This window comes from Xenopus laevis, chromosome 7S (genome assembly GCF_017654675.1).
Source record: "Xenopus laevis strain J_2021 chromosome 7S, Xenopus_laevis_v10.1, whole genome shotgun sequence".
In the NCBI taxonomy this organism is placed as follows: domain Eukaryota; kingdom Metazoa; phylum Chordata; class Amphibia; order Anura; family Pipidae; genus Xenopus; species Xenopus laevis.
Genome location: NC_054384.1, coordinates 32,506,141 through 32,527,205, shown reverse-complemented (window position 1 = coordinate 32,527,205; position 21,065 = coordinate 32,506,141). Strand labels below are relative to the sequence as shown.

Sequence of the window (21,065 nt, the reverse complement as noted above, 5' to 3'; positions counted from 1 at the left end):
GCTGCACCCCTCCTCTGGAACTCTCTCCCACGGTCTGTCCAACTTTCTCCCAACCTTTCTGCTTTCAAAAGATCTCTTAAAACCCACTTCTTTAGAGAAGCCTACCCTCTGCTTAACTACCAAATGCAATACCACATACAGTACTACATCTCTCACTCCTTTAATTCTGATCTTGCCCACTCCCACACCTTGTGTCTTATTCCCTTCCCTTTAGATTGTAAGCTCCTTTGCACAGGGCCTTCCTCAACTTTTGTACCGGTGTTGGTTGTGATGTATGTAACTTCAAATGTTCTATGTATGTAATTAATGTGATTAAGTTGTATAAACACATTACTTTACAGTGCTGCGAAATATGCTAGCGCTATATAAATAAATGTTAATAATAATAATCATTATGAAACTATTATTTCTGAGTGGTGGCAGAAAAGCAGAAAAGATGTTGGCCCTCAAATTGGACATTAAACCAGAGTTAAAGAGGTTATTTACCTTTGAGTTAACATTCAGAATGATGTAAAGAGTGATATTCTGAGATACTATGCAATTGATTTTAATTTTTTTTGAGTCATTTACCTTTTTATTTGGCAGCTCTTTAGTTTTCAATTTCAGCAATCTGGTTGATAGGGCCCGAATTACCCTAACAACCATGCACTTATTTAAATAAGAGACTGGAATATGAATAGGAGAGGCCTGAATAGAAAGATGAGTAATAAAAAGTAGCAATAACAATAAATGTGTAGCCTTACAGAGCATTTGTTTTTAAATGGGTTCAGTAGCCCCCTTTTGAAATCTGGAAAGAATCAAGAAGAAAAAAGGCAAATATTTTAAAAACTATAGAAAATAGACAATGAAGACCAATTGAAAAGTTGCTTAGAACTGGCCATTCTATAACATACAAAAAGTTAATTCAAAGGTGGTTTGTCAGCTTGATGATAATAAACTTGTAACGGAAAATACCCTTGTTTTAATATTATAAGCTTTGATCAACCCCCTTTAGTCAGATTAGCAGCACTTTCATTACACAAACTAATTTCTGCATTTTTTCTCATTAACTGCCAAATTTACTCCAGTGCTGTTACCCGCACCAGCCAGAGAATCGTATTGCACTGGCCACATAAATATTTTTCATTTTTGTGCTCTCAGTTCTTTAAAGCAAACAGATATGCTGCTGAGAGAATGGCCCACATTTATTGACACAGTTATGTCAGTTTATTGGTGAATGAAGCATCAGCCGCTGTAAAATGCTAAAACCGCTGACTCAGATCTCTTGGATTTCTCTTGGCTTCCAACCAAATGGCTCGCTGCTTAAGCATTCCATCAATATATCATGCAAATTGACCTTTAGTGTACAAGGGGTCTGAATGCTAACCCTTTCAGATCTAAGAAATAATTTATATATTCATAAAAACGTCACCTTTATCGGTGTACCGGAAACTATATACCATTTCCCACAATAGACTGTAAACTGACTGGGACGAGTGATTCAACACAGGTAAATTGTGACACCCAGTATATTACTCTAGTCACATGAGTAACAGTAGCAGTGTGGTAGGAAGAATACAGGAAAATGTCCTTGTTACTAATTCTTTGACAAATGATCATAAATATAGCAGAGGCATCAAGTAATATCTTGTTTCCCCCCCTTATCTTAGGAAATAAAAGCAAGTAGCTTTATATTAGTTGTGAGTTGTAAATCCACAAACATGAGTTTTTAGCTGAGAATCAAGTTTTCATTGTGTATGGTTAATAAAGAAGAATATAGAAGGGTGATAGCAGGAATGGGCAAAAGACTGAACTTGAAAGCATTGCAAACCCAAACTGTTAGTACATAATATTATTACAAATGCAGCACAGACAACCAGTAATAAGGATGCAAGAAAAAATATAATGGAAAAACATCTCCTGCCACCAGGGTTTCCACCGTAAAATATTGGTGGTGCCACAAAGGAATAAGATAGTAATTTAAAGGCTGTTGTGACTGGATATAAATCAGGACCTGACCTGACAGGCTGGGAAAAGCTGTTAGGAATTCAAACGGGCAGCACTCCATTAAAATAAAAGCCTTTATTTTTCACATGCAGGGCAACAGCAGAGGCTGGGAAAAGCTTGCATGGAATGAGCTGGTATAACCAGTCAGGCTTGAGGATGAGACAATACTTGGCAAAAAAAAAAGCTATAACAAAGGGTCTGACTACTTTTACTGGCATTTAATGTACATTGCCAGAATGTTTATGTCTGCTTTAGCTTATTGTAACCTCTAGGTCCACTAGAGGGTATTTGTGGCATCTGCAACATAAAGCTTAAAACATAAAGCAAGAATATCACTTTTAAGAGCATACAAGGCAGATTAAAAAATTAGCCACCTGTAGGTTAGAGCAGGTAATTTATATTAATTCATATTAGGATACACTATTTATAACGATTGGGGAAGAAGTGCAAGAGCCCCTTAATACTCAGTCAGCCCCATTGTGGCCTATATTCTTTGCTAATCCCTAACTTGCACGTTAGAATACCGTTCATATTAGCAAGTGGGAGGGGAGAAGCCTATGTGCCTTCTCTACCCACCGTCAAAAATATAGCGCTGCTAAATGTAGGCAGCACTGTATTCATAAGGGCAGCAGCAAGTATCTGCTCACCAAAATGGGGCCCAGAGACCTGCAGCATTTGCAGTAGAGGAATGCAGTTTGCAAAGTGCAAAAAACAGTCACCTTGTATCAGATCTGTTTTTATGGTAGCATAGCTAGAATTTACTTGCCATTATATGTAAAACTGTTTTAAAACCCATGTAAGTGACCTGATTTTGGCAAAACCTAAATAACATATTAAAACCCAGTCCCTGTAATGTATGGGCAATTTTACTCATACACCAACCAGGGTTCTACCAGCTTACTTACATTATAGGATGTGGCTAGTTCAGGGACTGGGGCCCTTGTTAAAGTCAAGGGCCGGATGAATTCAACCCAATATTAACAAATTCTTCAGGATTATGTTCAAGCATCAATCACAAAATTGAAGTTATGCAGGGGTTGGATATTCCAACAAGACAATGACCCTAAACACACCGAAACCTACAAAGGCATTTATGCAGGGGGAGAAGTACAATATTCTGGAATGGCCGTCACAGTCCCCCAACTTGAATATCATCGAAAATCTATGGGATGATTTGAAGCTGTCCACATATTAGATAAAAATAACAGATAACTATTAAATTAACAGGCAGATACTAAACTAAATAAATTAGCAACTGCTTGAGAAATTAGCCAGAGAGAACATTTAATGCCTATTTGAACACATTTTATGCAAGGCTGGTTAACATTAGCAAAACAAATGCTGATGTTCTGCTTCCAACTTCTCTGCTTTGGGCTAATATATTATCAAATGCATGTAAATATTATATAATGTTCAGTAACTAATACAGGCAATAAGTAACCATTTGGCCCATTAGAGATAAGTGAAATCACTAAGTATAGATTATAAATGATGACAACTCTACGGCAAAATTAAAAAGCATATTTCCAAAGCTATATTTTTATTTATATGTTAATTCATGCCACCTTTAGTTATTTCTAAAGGTTTGTATTGTTTTTATCCCACACTCACAGCGGACAGACCTGTCATAACCTGATGAACTCAATGGGGCAATTCAGGCAGCAAAGACTTTTCGAAAATTGTCGAAAATTAATTACACAGCTTTATAACTATGCATGATTCTAAGCTCAAAAATTAAATTGGTCATGTTTTTGAGGCCTTTATTAATAGGCCTATTAGACTTTGCATGTAACTGGACATTTACTAAATAACAGTGTGCAGCTACGGCTGTGATATAATTCACGGGAGTTAAGTATTACACATTAGTTGCTGTTCTTAATAGAATTAAATAAAATGTCAAAAAGACATTTTTAATATACCCTCCATCTAATTAATCTGTAATCCCTAAATCCAATCACACAGTAACAAATGTCACTACTGACTAATAAGTGACTGGCAGAAACTGTGACACATCATTAAAAATCTGAACCATTATGCAGTTACTTTCACCATATTGGTAAATAATTGCCAATAGCATAATGTGGACCATGATTTTCTATTGCTCTTGGCACCAGTTGTGCTCAATAATAAGCAAAAATGTTACCAATTTCTAGAAAGGCCGTATCACATAAAGCACAAGCCGCTGAGAAAAACCATAGGTATGTTGTGTTTATCTTCCATCCAATACTGTGGAATGTTTATCCCACTGGATACCTTCTTATAAATTATAATGCTGTGTAAGCTTAAGTTTCTTAAGTGGAAGAATATCTCTAACTTTAATGCACTCCTCTCTCAAGCATTACACATATTTTCATTGTTGAATGATTGGTTGTTATTGTGTGTTTTAAGATATTCTTCTTTATGTCTATGGTGAATGTATTCCAAGAATGTACAACCCCACAAACCCATAGTAACCATAAACACAGTGCTTATAGTAACATGCATGTAATTATGACATAGTAATTATGACACTGTGGTTTCTCACCCTCTGAAGGGATGCTGTTACTATTACATTGATGATATCGCTGAGAGAAATGTGCTAATATCCGCTCCCTCTCCTGCGTCTCTCCCATAAGAGCCAGCTCTTTCAGGAACATCCTACAGTAGGGAAACATAAATATGCTAAGCTGATGCAATAAAGGTTAACACAAAGGTAACACAAAGCATGTCAAAAAAATCACTTGAGGTGCCAATTTGTTTAACACCCACTACTTCTCCATAATTATAGTTGCTACTTGGTACCCGGGGCTGGTACGCTTCTACTCAGGGTACTGCTTGTGTCTTTTTCTTCATTTCTCTACAGTTGGGGCATGTGGGCAATATGGAGATTTATGTTCTGTGCATGTGCCCTGCAGAATTGCCCAAGAGAAGAAATAGACGTTTTTGCACTGCACTGCAAGCATTACCCGGGCGTAACAGGTATGCAGCAAGATTCACTGGGGGCTGTAACCCCCAGAGATTTCTCCTTAAGGGTGAGAGCACTCAATGAGATCTGTTGCCCACAGTTAAATCTTTTATTCCTCAGGTGACAAAAAAACATTCCATAGGATAACATTGAAACTGCCACTAGTAAAACCTACTACTCACTGTGATCTGGCTGAACTGGGGGAAAATGTGAACGTTTCTTTTTAAGGGCAACAAACAAAACCTCTGTCAAAATGCCCCATATTGCTTTTGATACTCTATTAATGTAGTAATTAGTAACATTTTGTGTTGTGACATATGTCTAAATTATGGGCCAGATTTATAAACATTCAAACTTGTATTTTCATGATAATTTGAGTTTGAGTGGCAAAAATTGTGAATTAGAATTTCTGGTTTTTCATTAAACATAGGTGTATATTTTCAGTTAACACAGTGGTCCTCAAACTGTGGGCTGGAGACCATAGGTTGTTGTGGGTCTTCCCAAACTATAGATACGGTGAGGTTTCTAGAGAAACCCCATTTGCTTTTGACTTCTGGAGCTCCAATTGCATAATCTCACACCTTTAGGGGCAGATTTATCAGATTTTAAGTGAATTAGAGGTAATTTTCGAAGTAAAAAAATTCGAAATTCAAAGTAATTTTTGGATACTTCGACCATCGAATAGGATACTACGACTTCTAATTGGATACGAAGTAAAATAGTTTGAATATTCGACCATTTGATAATCGAAGTACTGTCTCTTTAAAAAAACTTTGCCTTCAATACTTCGCCAAATTAAACCTGCCGGAAAAAAATGTTGCCTTCAATACTTCTCCAAATTAAACCTGCCGAAGTGCTATGTTAGCCTATGGGGACCTTCTACAGCATTTTTCTATGTTTTTTGAAGTCGAAGTAAAATCGTTCGATCGTACGATAAAATCGTTTGAATAGTTTTTTCTTCGACCGCAGAATGCCCAAATTCGATGAAAAAAGTTTGAATTTGATATTCGAATTTGAAGTATTTCAATTCAATGGTCGAATTTTGAAGTATTTTTGACTTTGAAATTCGACCCTTGATAAATCTGCCCCTTTGTATATTCATGAAATAGTTAAAAGCAGTCTGCGGGCATCCAAGGTCTTGCTGCACTCTGTACTCTTTGTACTGGATTAAAAATATGCAAAACTGGCAAGTTCAAGGCAGCCCATTGCTTAATGTCTGCTATAGGTACCTCTGGGCAGTAACCCCAGGTTTAATCCACCTTACATGGTCTCTGAATATGATTTATAGAGGCCATTTGTGCCCTTAGATACATTTAAAATTCTAGCTTGAAAGTCAGGTAAGGTAAAACAGTCTTAAAACTGAATAATGGACACACAAATATTTTCTATATCTGATCTCATTTTGTGAGTTAAGAGAGATCCTGACTGGTCCTCTAAGGGGCCTTAGCCAAAGGCTGGACCTGGAATTGCCGGAGAACAGACAAGGTATGACAAGTTTGCCATAAGGAGATCAATTTGATGTCTCAGATATTCAGTCTGGTACTCTACATTTACATTTGGGTTTTTAGCTTTAGTTTTATTCCATAATAAAGATAGAATAAAAAAGCAATACTTCAAACAACTGACCTGAGGGCTTGGTCAAGAGACATCCCTGTGAAGACAAAAAACTTGAGGTATTCCTCTGCAACCATCTTACTGAACTCATTGCTGCAAGGAACAAGCAGACTAATTAATGGCATTCATACTCACACTTTGAGCAGAGGGCGGACATAACAATTATACATTTTACAAAGTGATTAGTCCACAGAATTACAAAACCAGTTTTAAAGAAGACATTAAAAAGAATGAATAAAGAAAGGAGAAATTTGGATGGCCAAAGTGGTCATTCATTTGGAAAATGGTAAATCATTTGGAAATATTCACATATTGTACATGTCTCTAATACTTATCTACAAAGTATCAAAACCTCAGATAACCTGAATTATAGCTGCTTATTGATGCACCTGTGTTAAGTGGCTTTTCCAAAACTGATGAGCGGTGCAAAGAGCTTTCTAAAATAAATTAGTAATAAGTGCTCTGGCAGTAACGCAGTCCAGTTATGTTGTGCTCTGTACTGGATTGGACAGGTCTTTGCTGAATTTCAGAGTGATCTGATATAAAGTAGCAGGTAGGCTGGTTTAATCTTGCCTAGGCCTGAGGAGAATCTGTTTTATCCCTCCAGCACTGTGCATATAAGAGATTATGCAAAAAGAGGACAGTGTAGGATGCAGAATGGCTTCTGAGTGGTGAAACCTTGTGCATATTAAAAACATCTCTCAGTTCCCAACATTGAGTTTTATTTTTAATAGAATCAGTGTTTTTCTAATTGCTTTCCCTATTTTTCCGTAATTCATTATATGGCTCTATACAGTGCTGTATTTAGGTCCATTGCCACCCTAGGCTCGCAACTCAGCATGCACGGACGACCTGTGACGTGCTATGTACCCCCCCCCCATTTGAACAGAAAGTTTCCAGTGGTGGCTGGGTAGATTAATTTTTGTATTTCAAAACAATTTTAATTCAGTATATAAACACGAGTGCACCAGAGGCACAGACCTCAGGTGCCTAGATATAACTATAGCCCTGGCTCTATAGAAGTAAATATTCTGGTTATCAGAAAAGGATTTTTTTGAAAAGGTCCACTCTGACACAAAACTAGGGATCCCCCACCCTGTATCTGGTCTGCTGCCTTACGCAGAAACTGAAGTTACATAATTAGTTACATAGTTAAATCGGGTTGAAAAAAGACAAAGTCCATCAAATTCAACCCCTCCAAATGAAAACCCAGCATCCATACACACACCCCTCCATACATGTTCACCACAAATTTGAATGCTATTACCTAATGCTAGTGTATTATTGCATTTAGTTATAAAATTGTATGTATTGTATAGTTATGTGAGTGCTGGAATACTATATACTGTAAGTTCCCTAAACCATAAGATCTTAAAATGCCATCAATCCTATGGTTTCTTTCTCAATATTTTTTCACAAATAAATTGCAGGTAATGAGAAATAAGGGATTATGGACAGTGATCTGTGTATGTGCGAGGAAATATATATATATATATAACCCACTATGTCCACATAGTCAGCATGTCTATGAATAAGGGTTGTGTGGTCAAAATTATATACATTATATTAGATGAAGGACCAACACTACTATGAATAATTCATTTCATTTCACACATGCCTCCTGGTGATGTGATATGAAGTAAATAATTCATTCATCGTATCAATAGGACTGCTGGTCCTTCATTAAATATATATATATATATATATATATATATATATATATATATATATATATATATATATATATACACACACACACATATGTATATATATATATATATATATATACTGTATGTGGGTGTGAATTTTCTTCTCTGAGGTTATTTAGGGGAAGAAATTGTAACTTTATGTAATTTTAATATGTGGTGTGTAAAGTTTGGAAAGTCCGCCCATCACTCCCACTGTTTGTTAATTGTTTTGGGATTTTTTTAAAAAAAAAAAAAAAAAAAGAAAAAGTTATATTTAAAATCTGCTTAATTTTCCTTGCTCATTCCATAGCTCTAGAAGATTTGTCAGCACTGCCAGATAATCCATGTGCAAGGCTATAGTTAAATGGAGGCACCTGTTGCTCTTGGGACTTTCATCTTTACCAATACGTTATGCATGTAATTTTTAATCTTTTGGTGTGGGCCCTTGGGTATGTTGGAGGCAGGGTGTTGAGGATCTATAGAGTTCAGGAATAATTCAATAAGTGGACACCAGTGGCTCTTAAACTTAACAATGAAGGCTTTTCAACTGGATTCATATAAGACTTTGAGAATTAGACAAGGAACATACAACACAATTACTCAGGGTAATTGTGGATTATTTCAATTTAGGAATGGCACTCCCTGTTTTCAGGAACCTCCTCAAATGGAATCTAGGCAAGCTACAGGAGTCCCTATCTATATGCTTGGTTGCAACTCTGAGTAGTGCAAGCAGGATTCTAATCCGTACTAAATCTCCTTGGTGGAGCTCAAGCTGCTCACTAGCTAGCCCATTTGTATCTGTCATTCCCAGTGTTACCTATGACTGAGCATATCTTACTTACTAAGCCCCACTTAACTAAAGTTGCAGTTTGGTTCCAACTATCTCATGGGTGCTTTTGCTTATATTCTGTAGACAGAATAACAGTCAAGGTTTTTAATGAATTAATTCTAAAAGTTGTAAAATAATAAGTCACAAAGAGCAAAGGTGCCATTTTGTAGCTGGTGATTTAAAATCATAATATTTTAGATTCCCTATACACCTTAAAAGACTCAGCCATATTGGTGATGATGTGGGATTTTTTGCGAAGTAGGCAATTCGTAAAATATATAGTTAAGAATAATGGTGCTATCGTAGGTAGCAGGCAGGGGCGCTCCACCAATGAGGCGAGTTGAGACACTCGCCTCAGGCGGCAGCGCCCCCCTGGTTACCAGGGGCGGCAAAAATGCCGCTCCTGGTAACTAAGAGCCGAATTTCCGGTTTTCAACCCGGAAATTCGGCTCTTCTAGTGCAGAGAGCGCAAACGCGCTCTCTGCACTAGCGTCGTGCAGCGCCCCGACCCCCTCCTGCGCAGAAAATGTGAGCGCCGTGAGGAGGGGTCGGGGCGGCAACGGAAGGCCGCCTCAGGCGGCATAAAGGCGCGGATCGGCGCTGGTAGCAGGGTTGGGGGGAATTTCTTAGGGAGTAATCTGCCCTGCATTTTTGGGGGGGGGTGGGCTGGCAGGGGGCCCGCCGGTCGCAAGTTAAGTCACTGTTAAAACCTAATACCTCTTTATTTTGTTTGCAGCAAATTTGGCCAGATATTTAGCACTTTCATTATTCACTACTTAAAGAGATACTGACACTAGTAAATATTTTTTTTATATATCTATCATAATATTGTCTTTCAATGCTATTTATAATTTTGCCATAAAAATATTTGCCTTACATGTATTTGCTTACATGACCTTTCTTACCCCCATGTTCCTCTATAAGGGGGCTGCCATATTTGTGCAGCAGTAGTCTGTTAGCATTAGAAACTGACAGGTTAAGAAGGGACAGTCAGGTTGGCAAAACAGTCAGGTTTAGGAACTTCAAGTCACAAAAGCTGAACTATCAGTGAAAAACGTCAACATGACCTATAGGTAATTTTTGTAGATTAATATTTTGAAAAAATTTTTTTAGTGTCAGCATCACTTTAATGCAAGTTAATATAAGCATTTCATTGGGATAAGAAACATTCTATAAATAATATATAAAAAAATATCTGCCATTTTCTGAAAAGATCAAGTTATTCTTCTCTATACCCCTTTTGTCTGTACACATGAGGCTTTGTGTCGGCATCAGTTATTTTGGAAAAGTTAGCTCTAATACATTGTCTAGGAAAAGTGAGCAAGCCAATGTATTTGACCTAACTGTCAAATCGGACTCTGAATCCTACATGAAGAGGGACAGATTGCTGACAGGAGGATAGGGAGGAATAGATAGATTATTTCAAATATCTTTGTAATTTTTGTATTGACCCACACCCATCCCTTTAGCAATGAGAAGCTGCACAAATCTCACAGAGGATGACCATCCAAATTTATCTGACCATATCCATTCATATTGCACAGTAGAATGTGCCAATGACATGAAGAGTGCTTGCACATATAGAGTGGATTATAATAGGGAACATACACAGCTACATGCATCACCACAGATGTAAATATGAAGTGTTAACAGACAATAAAAGTTGGTTCAAGATGAAATCCACCAAAGGTCCACCACACCACAGACACTGGATAAGAGGTCTTTGGTATATATATATATATAGTTCTTACAATACCCACACGTACTTCTTCCCCAGGTGCCTCGCCACATCTGCTTTTTTGAACCCATCAAGATTGTAAAGTCTCTTTGCCAGACGCTTTGCAGCTTCTTGGTCTGCCTTGTGGCCATTGGACAGGGTATCTGTGCTTCCTAGAGCTAATTGCTCCGTGCTGTCCATCTCGGAGTCAAATTCAGAGGCCAAGTTGCCAAGGGGAGGTTCACTTAAAAAAAAATTAAAGAGGTAGGTAATCAGAAAGAGCTGCTATTACATTGGAAAATCAGTTCTATCTGTTAATAAACCTTAACAAAAGCAAAAAATGTAGACTTTATTTCAAATACAATATATTTCAAATATAATGTAGATTATTTAACTTGGGAAGGTAATGTAAGAAAAGTCACAGATTGTAGCCTCTTGTGAGCAGGGCCCTCCCCCAATTGTATCTTAACACAATTCAAATGTACTGAAGTAAACCTGCTCTAGTGAAAAAGTCATGGTTTCTACATGTAAACTTGTGTCTTGTGTTTGTATCTTCTTGCAGTGTGAAGTGCATGATGGAGACAATGGTGTTATATAAATAAACAAATATTTAATAATAAAGATTGCTATAGGGTTCCATAATAACCAGCAGCGTCTGCATCCGACAGTCGTGTGGCATCAATGCAGCGACACAATGCGACAATTGAATTACTTACATTATTTCCGTCGCATCCGACGTGACGCCTGTGATTTAGCGCAGCGCGTCGGATCGTGGCAGAATCTGCCGTTTAGTCCTGCCCTAACACAGACACTTGTTGTAATGGTAATTGGTAATGGTATTCCATTCCTAATCTTTCCTTACACTAATAATTTCATTAGTAATGATGTCATGTAGTAAAGTCTTTAGGTCTTATCAGAGTGGGGTTCATACAAATCATGTTAAAGATCTTGTTCAGTTTTTTAAAGCAAAGGGTCTAAAGGAAACACCATAAGCATTGTTGTTTTCTACATATTACTATGCTTGCAGCCCTGGGTAACTTGCACTTTGCCTCCACTAACCTGGTAATACCTGAAATACTTTCTGGGACCAACTCTTTCTCTGTGGAGAAACAATTACACAAAAAGCACAATTTGGAATGTGCACAGCCTGTATTGATATCAGCTTTGGCCCAATAAGGCCTTATTGGGCCAAAGCTGATATATAAGTGTTTTTGATTAAATACATTTTTGCCTTTTTATATTTGAGTGAGCAATCCTTATATCAAATATTAGAGAAACAATTGCACAACTGTATAATGAGATAAAACAACTTTAATCAGGCTGTTAACTTTTTATAAGCATGCAATCATTTGTTTGAAAATATAACTGTTATTAAAAGCAGCATCTGTCTGTAGTGAGCACCCCTCCAGCCAAGACTTGAGTTCCCACTGCCTTGCATGTCCTGTGGCTTACAGACCTGTAGTCGGAAGATTACAGAAATGCCCAATATATACTGTCTCTGACAATTTGCACTTGGTTGATTTACTTGATTGTTAAGGGAGGTGTGCACCCTGTAATGCCATCCTTTGTTCTGTTTGGTGCTTGGGTTGGTGGTCAGGGTCATCATTGGTAGTCACTGAGTAACACCCATTAACAGCTTGTGACTCTTCTCCACTGTTTGAGTTAGTTTTGTTAATATGTATTATTGAGCCTACAAGTGAAAAAGCTTGGTGCTCTTGCTAAACTCCCTACCAAGGTGTCTCACCCCATTACTTCACCACTACTACTATGCACACGGTGGTACAAGCATTTCAGAAGGCTATATAATGAGTCCGGGGCGCCTCTACAGCCTGGTCCCCGCATACTGTTGTGGGGCAATAATCACCTCCCCCACTTTCACTCACTCTCAGACATCGCCAGGTGGGCACAGTTGGGGATTAAAACTCTTGGGTATATTGACTCTGGGGGTGAATGCAAAGCGAATGACACAATATGACAGGAAGCCCAACCCCACCCACATATTTTATTTCGATATTTGCAAATACGTCATGCTTTTTATGTACAGTTTCCAATAAACATAACTATGTAAACATAGAAACGACAACGCTTGACACCTATTTATACAGGCTAGACCTGACAAAACCCCTATCCTGGTTATATACTATACTATCTACCACTGGTCCCTCTGCCCTTGAGAGTGTTAGGGACAAATGGCAAAGAGATATCCCCGCCCTGGACGAAGAAAAATGGAAGGATAAAATGGAATGGAAAAATGGAAGGGACAGGTTGAGTCTATTTAACTCCTTACTGCCTGGCAAAAATTTATGAAACTGTATCAGATCAATGCCTCAAGTGCAGAGTGGAAACTGGCACCATGTTCCATATGTTCTGGTCCTGTCCGGTAATCCAGAGATTCTGGGGTGTAGTACTTCAATACGTAAATGAAAAGCTTGCATTACCAAATATTCGCTCACCAGAATTCTGTCTATTGGGATTAACAGGGGATTTGCAGCTTCATTCCTACTCCAGAGGGTGTTACCTACATCTTGTTTGCTATGCCAAAAAAGGCATATTAATGCATTGGAAATCCCTAAACGTCTGGCTAGAGGATGTTTGAGAAAATTTGAGGCCATATGGGGTACCTAGCTAAATATTCAAATAATGTATATGACAACTTGTACCTCTACCTCCCCTCTCTACTCTCTCTCTCTCTCTCTCTCTCTCTCTCTCTCTCTCTCTCTCTCTCTCTCTCTTCTTTCTTCTTTCTTCTCTGTTTTCTATTGGTTTTGTAAATGTTACATTTTAATTAAAAATAAAAACTTTAAAAAACAAAAAAAAGCTTGGTGCTCATAATAAAAGATGGTAGGTACATCTGTACCAGGGAGAAAAGAAGATGCCCAGTAATTATTTTCTAAATGCTTTTAAAAGAAGTCAAACATACATCAGAGAAACTATATTGCAAACAACATAAACACATATTATTATAATTGTTGAACACATCACTGGGCTTTCTGTATTCATCATACAGATTATCCTATACATCCTATCCTTACTTCTACTGACAGTACTAATTATGTGTGATAATCCTCTTTAATTAATCCAAATAGAAGAGCTAGCACTCCTACAACCACAGGATGGTAAATAATCCTCCGCAAATAAATCACGCCAGTGGGGCATTATCAAAAATTAAACATTTTTCTGCATCTTAATCATCTCATATAATACCAATATAGAAAAAACCTCAGTTAAACGGAAACGGATTAGCTGGGACAAAATACAATAGAGACAGAAGATCCTCTCCATTAAGACAATGAGCACATAAGAGGCTGGAAGCCAGATGTGGCATATGTGACTTGATATGCATGTATATATATATATATATATATATATATATATATATATATATATATATATATATATATATATATATATATATATATATATATATATATATATATATACATATAGATATATGTATTTTTAAGAACCTTTAGACACATTAGTTTCAGTCTTTAACCAGTGGCATAACTTCCGGGGGAGCAGGGGGTGCGATTGGGCCAGGGCCCGCAACCCCTCAGGGCCCCCCCGGCAGCTAGTGCGCCACTGACTTCGACAGAGTTCCGGCCGTACGGAGGGGGCGGGGGCCCCGGATGTATGTCCCCGCCAGGACCCACCCCCCCTCTAGTTACGTTACTGTCTTTAACAGAAGACAATATCACCTGTGGAAACAAACCTACATTTTAGCGTGGGTGCATTTCTTTAACGATAAATCTTAATGCATGGAAATCAATCATATCAAGTGAATGTTGACAACAGGTGGGAAGAGAACAAAGGTAATGGAAAACTGCATCTTGCAGACTGAGTTTTCATGTATTTCAACCTCTGCAAAAAGATTTATAGCACTAAATACCAATACATTTTTTTAAAAATGTATATTTTTCTCAATACATTAATTTATTACAAGAAATATTTCATTTTACACATGTAAACCCAACTGATTTGGAAAGCCTCATGTCTCTCAAACATGCCAAAACCAGATCTGTATAGTTTTAGGGAGATTTAGGACTTCCGTACAGAAAAAACTTCCGGCAGTATATTACCGAATTTTAAAAGCATTAAGGCAGAAAACGACTTACTTTAGATTCCAATGCCAAAAAATCCTAAAAAGGGTAGGGTTACCCAGAAAATCATATATTTTTTAAAAGGACACATTCTGCTGATTCCAAAATGGGTAACTATGTCTCTCTACTCCTAACTACCAAACTACCATGTATCATTACATACTACAAAAAGTACACTAAATAGGATTGCCAGGGGTCCTTCCAGTGCCCACTGTGCATAGAGACCCCCAAAAATCATGAAAGTCATCACAAAGCTGCATTTTACCCCATTATATACCCCACATTCTATAACTTACCAGTATAAAGCATCCTAAATATGAACGCTAGGGGTCTACTGAATAGTTTGATGCTCAATATTGAAAGATTTTCCAAACCATGTGGCAAACAGAGACCCCCCAAATTAAAATAGTACATATGAATTTTCATGAATGACACACTGTCTGCAATAATATAAGCACCCGGCATGTGTATTATGCACCTTAAGACCCCCTAGACCCTAGAAAACCATACATTTCTCGAAAGTACACATTCTGACGCATCTACAATGGGCAGATATGTATTTGTACTGCAAACTACCAAACTGCAAAGCTATGCTAAAGATAACACTTTTTTATGAAATTTCTGAAAATCGTCACAAAGCTTGCATTTCACCCCATTATACACCCCACATTTCGCAACGTACCAGCAAAAGGAATCCTGAACAGCTTGATGCATAGATAAACCAAACTATGTCACACACAGAGACCCCAAAATAGTTATATAGCAGACAAAATTTCCATGGACAAAAGGAAGTACCAAATAACAAAGCAAAATGTAATAAAATCACTAAAATCCAACAAAACCACGAAAATCAATTATTTTTTTTTTACCTAGGGGCACATTTACTATGGGTCGAATGGGGACCTTTCCCATAGGCTAACATTGATGCTCGGTAGGTTTTAGGTGGCAAAGTAGGTGGTCGAAGTTTTTTTTAAAGAGACAGTACTTCGACTATTGAATGGTCAAATAGTTGAAAGATTTTTAGTTCAAATCGTTCGATTGGACGTCAAAGTCGTAGTCGAAGGTCGAAGTAGCCAAAAAATTCAAAGTATTTTTTATTCTATTCCTTCACTCGAGCTAAGTAAATGTGCTCCCTAGTGTAATCAGCAGTCAGAATCAAAGTTTGAATATTTTAGTATGGACAGAAATAATCGAACAACACCTATTAAATGGCTAAAAATGCACTGAAATTTCAATATAATCACCAAAATAATGTACAAAAGGAATTGCGCAATGCGATTAGCAAATATGCAAATTAGGGGCTGGGTGGGAAATTGCATGAATTCCCACCTCTAATTTGCATATGCAAATTAAGATTTGGTTCGGTATTAGGCCAAATCTTTCGCGAAGGATTCGGGGGTTTGGCCGAATAGAAAATAGTGGATTCGGTGCATCCCTAGGAAAAACACACACCCATTTTAAAATATGCCACACACCAGGCACCAAATGGACTCAGTGTTCAATCAAATGCCAGCATATGGCTAAATGATAATTACAACCTGTCTGAAAGTACCTGGGTACCTATAAGATGTTACCATAATTGCACTCAGCTGACTAAGTTTAATATATGTCCAATAAAGGACATATTCAGCTGTACTCATGTAGAACAATAACCTAATGAAATTGCCACATGTATATTCCAGAATAAAGGATCAATATAACACTACACAAGTAATCAAAGAATAGTGAACCCTCTTGGCCTCTGGGACTAATGGACTTGTGCACCTTTTTTTTATCATGATGCTGATGAGAACTACCCAACGGGTGGATGTCCAGCCTGATCAATTGATATTTATGATGTGGTCATAATGTTCTCGGGTTTATCGTGCACTAAAATCACAAGGGTGTACCATATCAGCAGGATTATTACACTATATTCTGTAACTTATTGTTGCTTTTGTCTCAAATACTTTGGCGCTGGAGTCTTTTTATTGACTATTTTCTGAATCTCAGAAAAATATTAAATCATAAAATAATCCAAACTGCTGGGAATCCTCCTGGATTCAACATTTTGACCTACAATAAATCTGTTACTCTTTTTATTCCCCATGTGCCCCCATTTTGTCAATGCAGTACTATATCTACTTTTATTGGAGAGGACCGTATAGAGTAAACTATAGGGAATAGGCAGCAAACTAATTATATGGGGCATCCAGAGTACCTTTCAGAATCAGAACTGGTTTTAGTACAGATATGGAATCCGTTATCCGGAAATCCATTATCCTGAAAGCTTCAAATTATAGGAAGGTAATTTCCCACAGAGTTAATTTTAATAAAATGATTTACATTTAACTTTTAACTTTTTATCTGTAATGAGAAAACAATACCTTACATTGGATTCCAACTTAAGATATAATTAATCCTTAGTGGAGGCAAAACAATCCTATTGGTTTTAATTAATGTTTTAATTATTTTTTAGTTGACTTAAGGTATGAAGATCCTAATTAAGGAAACTCCGTTATCTGGAAAACCCCAGGTCCCAAGCATTCTGGATAACCAGTCCATACCTGCATGTTATTTTTAATAATTTTTATATCATGATTTTACATTGTATCATTGCCTTTGCAGACCCATAATCATTCTATTTTCACAGAGGAAAAAAACCAAATCCTTCACAAAGAGGTAAAATGTAAAAACATGTATAGGGCAGACAGGAAAGAGGGGCATTTTTGTTTTAGAAAGGCTACTAATATATGGCTTACTATGGAAGAGCTTAGAACTATATGTAGTATTTGTATTTAGCAGTCGTTATCTCTTTGGGGAGGCTACGCCTTCACTGAACCTTCATGATTCTCTGCCTTGCACTGTGCTTTGCATCTACCAATGTTAAGGGAAGAAGTGCTCTGCTGCTGGAACCCAGAATCGGTTTAATCCCCACCACTTACATTTTAGTCTGTCTCCTTCCTTCTTCAACCTGTTCCTCAGCCTCATCAACTCACCCCCTTGAAATCATTACCTGCCCCCTTGACGTTGCCATCTGATAACAGAAATGGTGGCAACCCAATATAGTAGATAGAAAAGACCACTTCAGACAACCCTCTGTGCAGCACTCCCCCTCCTGTCTCTAAAATACACCAACTCACTGGGTGCTCAGCCTCCAGCGTCCCAACTACATCCACTGAAATATAGAACAGGCGGCACCAATGGCGTAACTAGAGTTCGCAGGGTCCCCCTGCAAAGAAATTATTCAGAGGGGCCTGGCACACTCCAATCCCTATCCTCCCGCCCACATCCTGCCTCTGCTCACGGCATGCCTCTGCACCGTCCACATCCCACCCGACTCTGACCATGTCCCATCCAACTTGCTTTTACCTTCCTAGCTGTTAAAAAAATGGCTGGGAAGGAGAGGGTTTTCTTATTCGCTACAGAGGAAGCAGACCCTACAGTCCGGGCCCCCTGTTCCCCGAGCCCCCCTGCGACTGTGGGGTCTGCTTCCTCTATAGATACACCACTGGGTGGCACTCCGGAAGTGCCACCTGTTCTATCTTTCAGTGGTAGTAACCCAATATAGAAGTCAGATATCCATATTTTGACTTGCATTTCCATCAGTTTGAAGGAGGGGGCAACTCCATCGCTCAAAATGGAATGACATAATATGAACACTCATTTCCTCAACACTACCAATTTAGTTCTATAACTAAAGTTCCCAATTATTTCTTATAAAGTAAGGGACACAAATAATTGCTCTAGAAAAAAGCACATGCACCTCTTAATATTAATCATGGAAAGCCATTGTTTTTTTCTTCTGTATGAAGGATAGTTTTGCATTTACGTTGCCATAGCATCCGCAGCCTCAGCTGAAAAATTGCAGTTAAACGACCTCAAAGTAAAATCTGTCAAGATCTATAATTTTTTTTGTGTATAGGTCCAAATAGGGAAAATATACTGTATAACATCAGGAATACAGTATACAAATATACACATAAAAAGTCCATTGTTTAATGCATTCAGAAAAACTCGATTAAAAATATTGGGAAAAGTGCATGAACAGTTTCTTTTATACCCATGGATATTGCAGTTCTGTATAAAAATGTATCACATAGAACAGCCCATATGTAAAACACTTGTAGGGGATCAGAGAAATCCTTCTCCTGTTTTTCTGTCTGTGACATCATCCAGCCCAGTTTCAGGCTGGAGAGCCATCCGACTGTCTGGGCGCCCCAGTGCATCCTTGGGAGAGAGGGTGTGCCTGAGTTTAAGAGGGGTTGTATGGTGAAAGATCCAGCCAGAACCAAGTCTTGTGAAACTGTCCAAGCTGTTGAATCTGTGGGAATACAGAAAGAGCCCATTCTATTCCCTGCCAAGCTGCTAGAGACTCAAAACGAAAAAGGTGCCACTGGTGAGATTTATCCTGCTGCAGAGCTGCCTGTAATCTCCAGTGTGATTGCCTCTGAGAGCACCCCAGAGAGTGAGCCACCCAAGGGAGGATACTGGCAATGATACAAGCGTGGGGCCCCAACTTGAAGACAGGTTTTGTGCATTTTCCTGCTACGTGGGAGCGGCTGCTAAGTTCCAAAGGAAAAGGTACTTTTGGGAAAGGTAGCTCTACCTGGGGTATAAGAGCTCTGGGGAAGGGACATTCTATTTGAACTGAATTGTGTGTTTATTAACCCCTTCCAGAGGATTGGGACTTTGATAGTAAAAAGGACTGTGTTGGAGAAACAATTAGGTACCTAATAGTGAGTTAGGTAGTGTCTCCAGTGCAGGAGTGCATTGTGTATTCACTATTGTGTTTATATAAAGTTGATATCTGTTTCATTTGCAAACTGTGTGTTTTATTTGTCCTGGTGGAAGTTCCCTGAGGTGTGTTCCTCCTGCACTGTAAATCCCAGTTCCCAGAACTTTTCATACTCAAAAGAGACTCAGGGCCCCTGGATTACCAAGGGTTAGTTGCAATTTAAAGAGACAGTAACCAAATTAGGATTACACACTGTTTATGAAATATATAGATTTTTTGAAATATGTGCATTAGATAATCCCATAGAAAATCTGCCATTATAAAGTCCATCCCTCTGAGGTTCTGAATCACCAAACCAATGCCTGCCTGCATGCTAGGTTACATCATGAGTGACAGTCAGTGACATACACAACATCACAAGTGGTGGCTAAGGGTAAAAGAAGTATAGAGCACTATATATTTGCCAATTTTAGATTATTTGAAGAACAAGGAAAGTCATATTTACTAGGGGTGCCAGTTTTCAATGGATGCCATGGTGAATATAATAGCACACATGAGTGTACTGTAGAAGTGTGTGCTGCTGTCACGCTGTTGAACTCACACACAGTGATCTGTTCTTGCCAGATGTAGTACGGCCTTCCTTAGGGATTAGTGATGGGCGGGCCGACCCGATACCCGCTCGACCTCGCAGTGCTCCTCGCGGGTAGCGGGCGGGTGTGGGTTGAGCTCTTCTGCTCTCCCAGCCCACCTTCAAATTCCGGCATCCCACTTCCGGGTTCCGGTTTTATAGTCTCGCGTCTGCTCGCCCCGCCCCTTTTGTGATGTCATTGTGATGTCATCAGTGGAGCGGGTCCGCGCGGGTCTATAAAAGGACCCCAGGAATTGGGTGTGGACGGGAGCAGGTCGTAGCAGGGCGGGTTAGGATCGGGTGCGGGTCAGGGAAACCCTGACCCGCACATCACTATTAATGATCCAATCCCCAGGATACTGTAGGTGATCCCACATTGATATTCTGCTCCCTGGCAAATCTTCTGCCCCTGAGCTCACTCACTTGTGTCCCTATGCTGGTGGCTTTGTCAACACAGAGTACCAACCCAACTAATCTCCTCATTGGAGATTGCTTAGCTAACTATCCTAATCCTGTCTTTCACTTTCACTTCTACGCTAGCTTTATCTAACCAGGCCTGGCATGTGCCTAGACCCAATTCTGTACCCACCTCCCTGCCAGATGGGATCCTAGGAAATATCCCTGAGCCCATGTTCGCTCTTCCTTTTACATCATCACACACTGCCACCTACTGAGATGTTATACTTCTGCAAACACCCTTATTTGCAAAAAGAAAAAAAAAGTTCAGTTAAAACCAAGTCACACAACACTGTGAAAAGAGGCTGAGCAATGTAACAACAACTTTGAAAATTAAATGAAATTCCAATTTAGTTCAAAGCAACAAATTACTGAAATGAATTACT

The 21,065-nt window shown here is 38.6% G+C and overlaps 1 protein-coding gene across 1 annotated transcript in view; it reads right to left on the bottom strand.

The window, feature by feature from the left end:
• Positions 1-21,065, bottom strand: part of LOC108697211 (PH and SEC7 domain-containing protein 1) — a 115,158-nt gene that overhangs the window by 73,646 nt on the left and 20,447 nt on the right. Inside the window, exons 5-7 of the mRNA XM_018227127.2 lie at positions 10,828-11,022; positions 6,557-6,637; positions 4,511-4,623 (exon numbers count right to left, since the gene is read on the bottom strand). Coding sequence (XP_018082616.1) covers positions 4,511-4,623; positions 6,557-6,637; positions 10,828-11,022 — 389 coding nt within the window. The remainder of the gene's footprint in view (positions 1-4,510; positions 4,624-6,556; positions 6,638-10,827; positions 11,023-21,065) is intronic.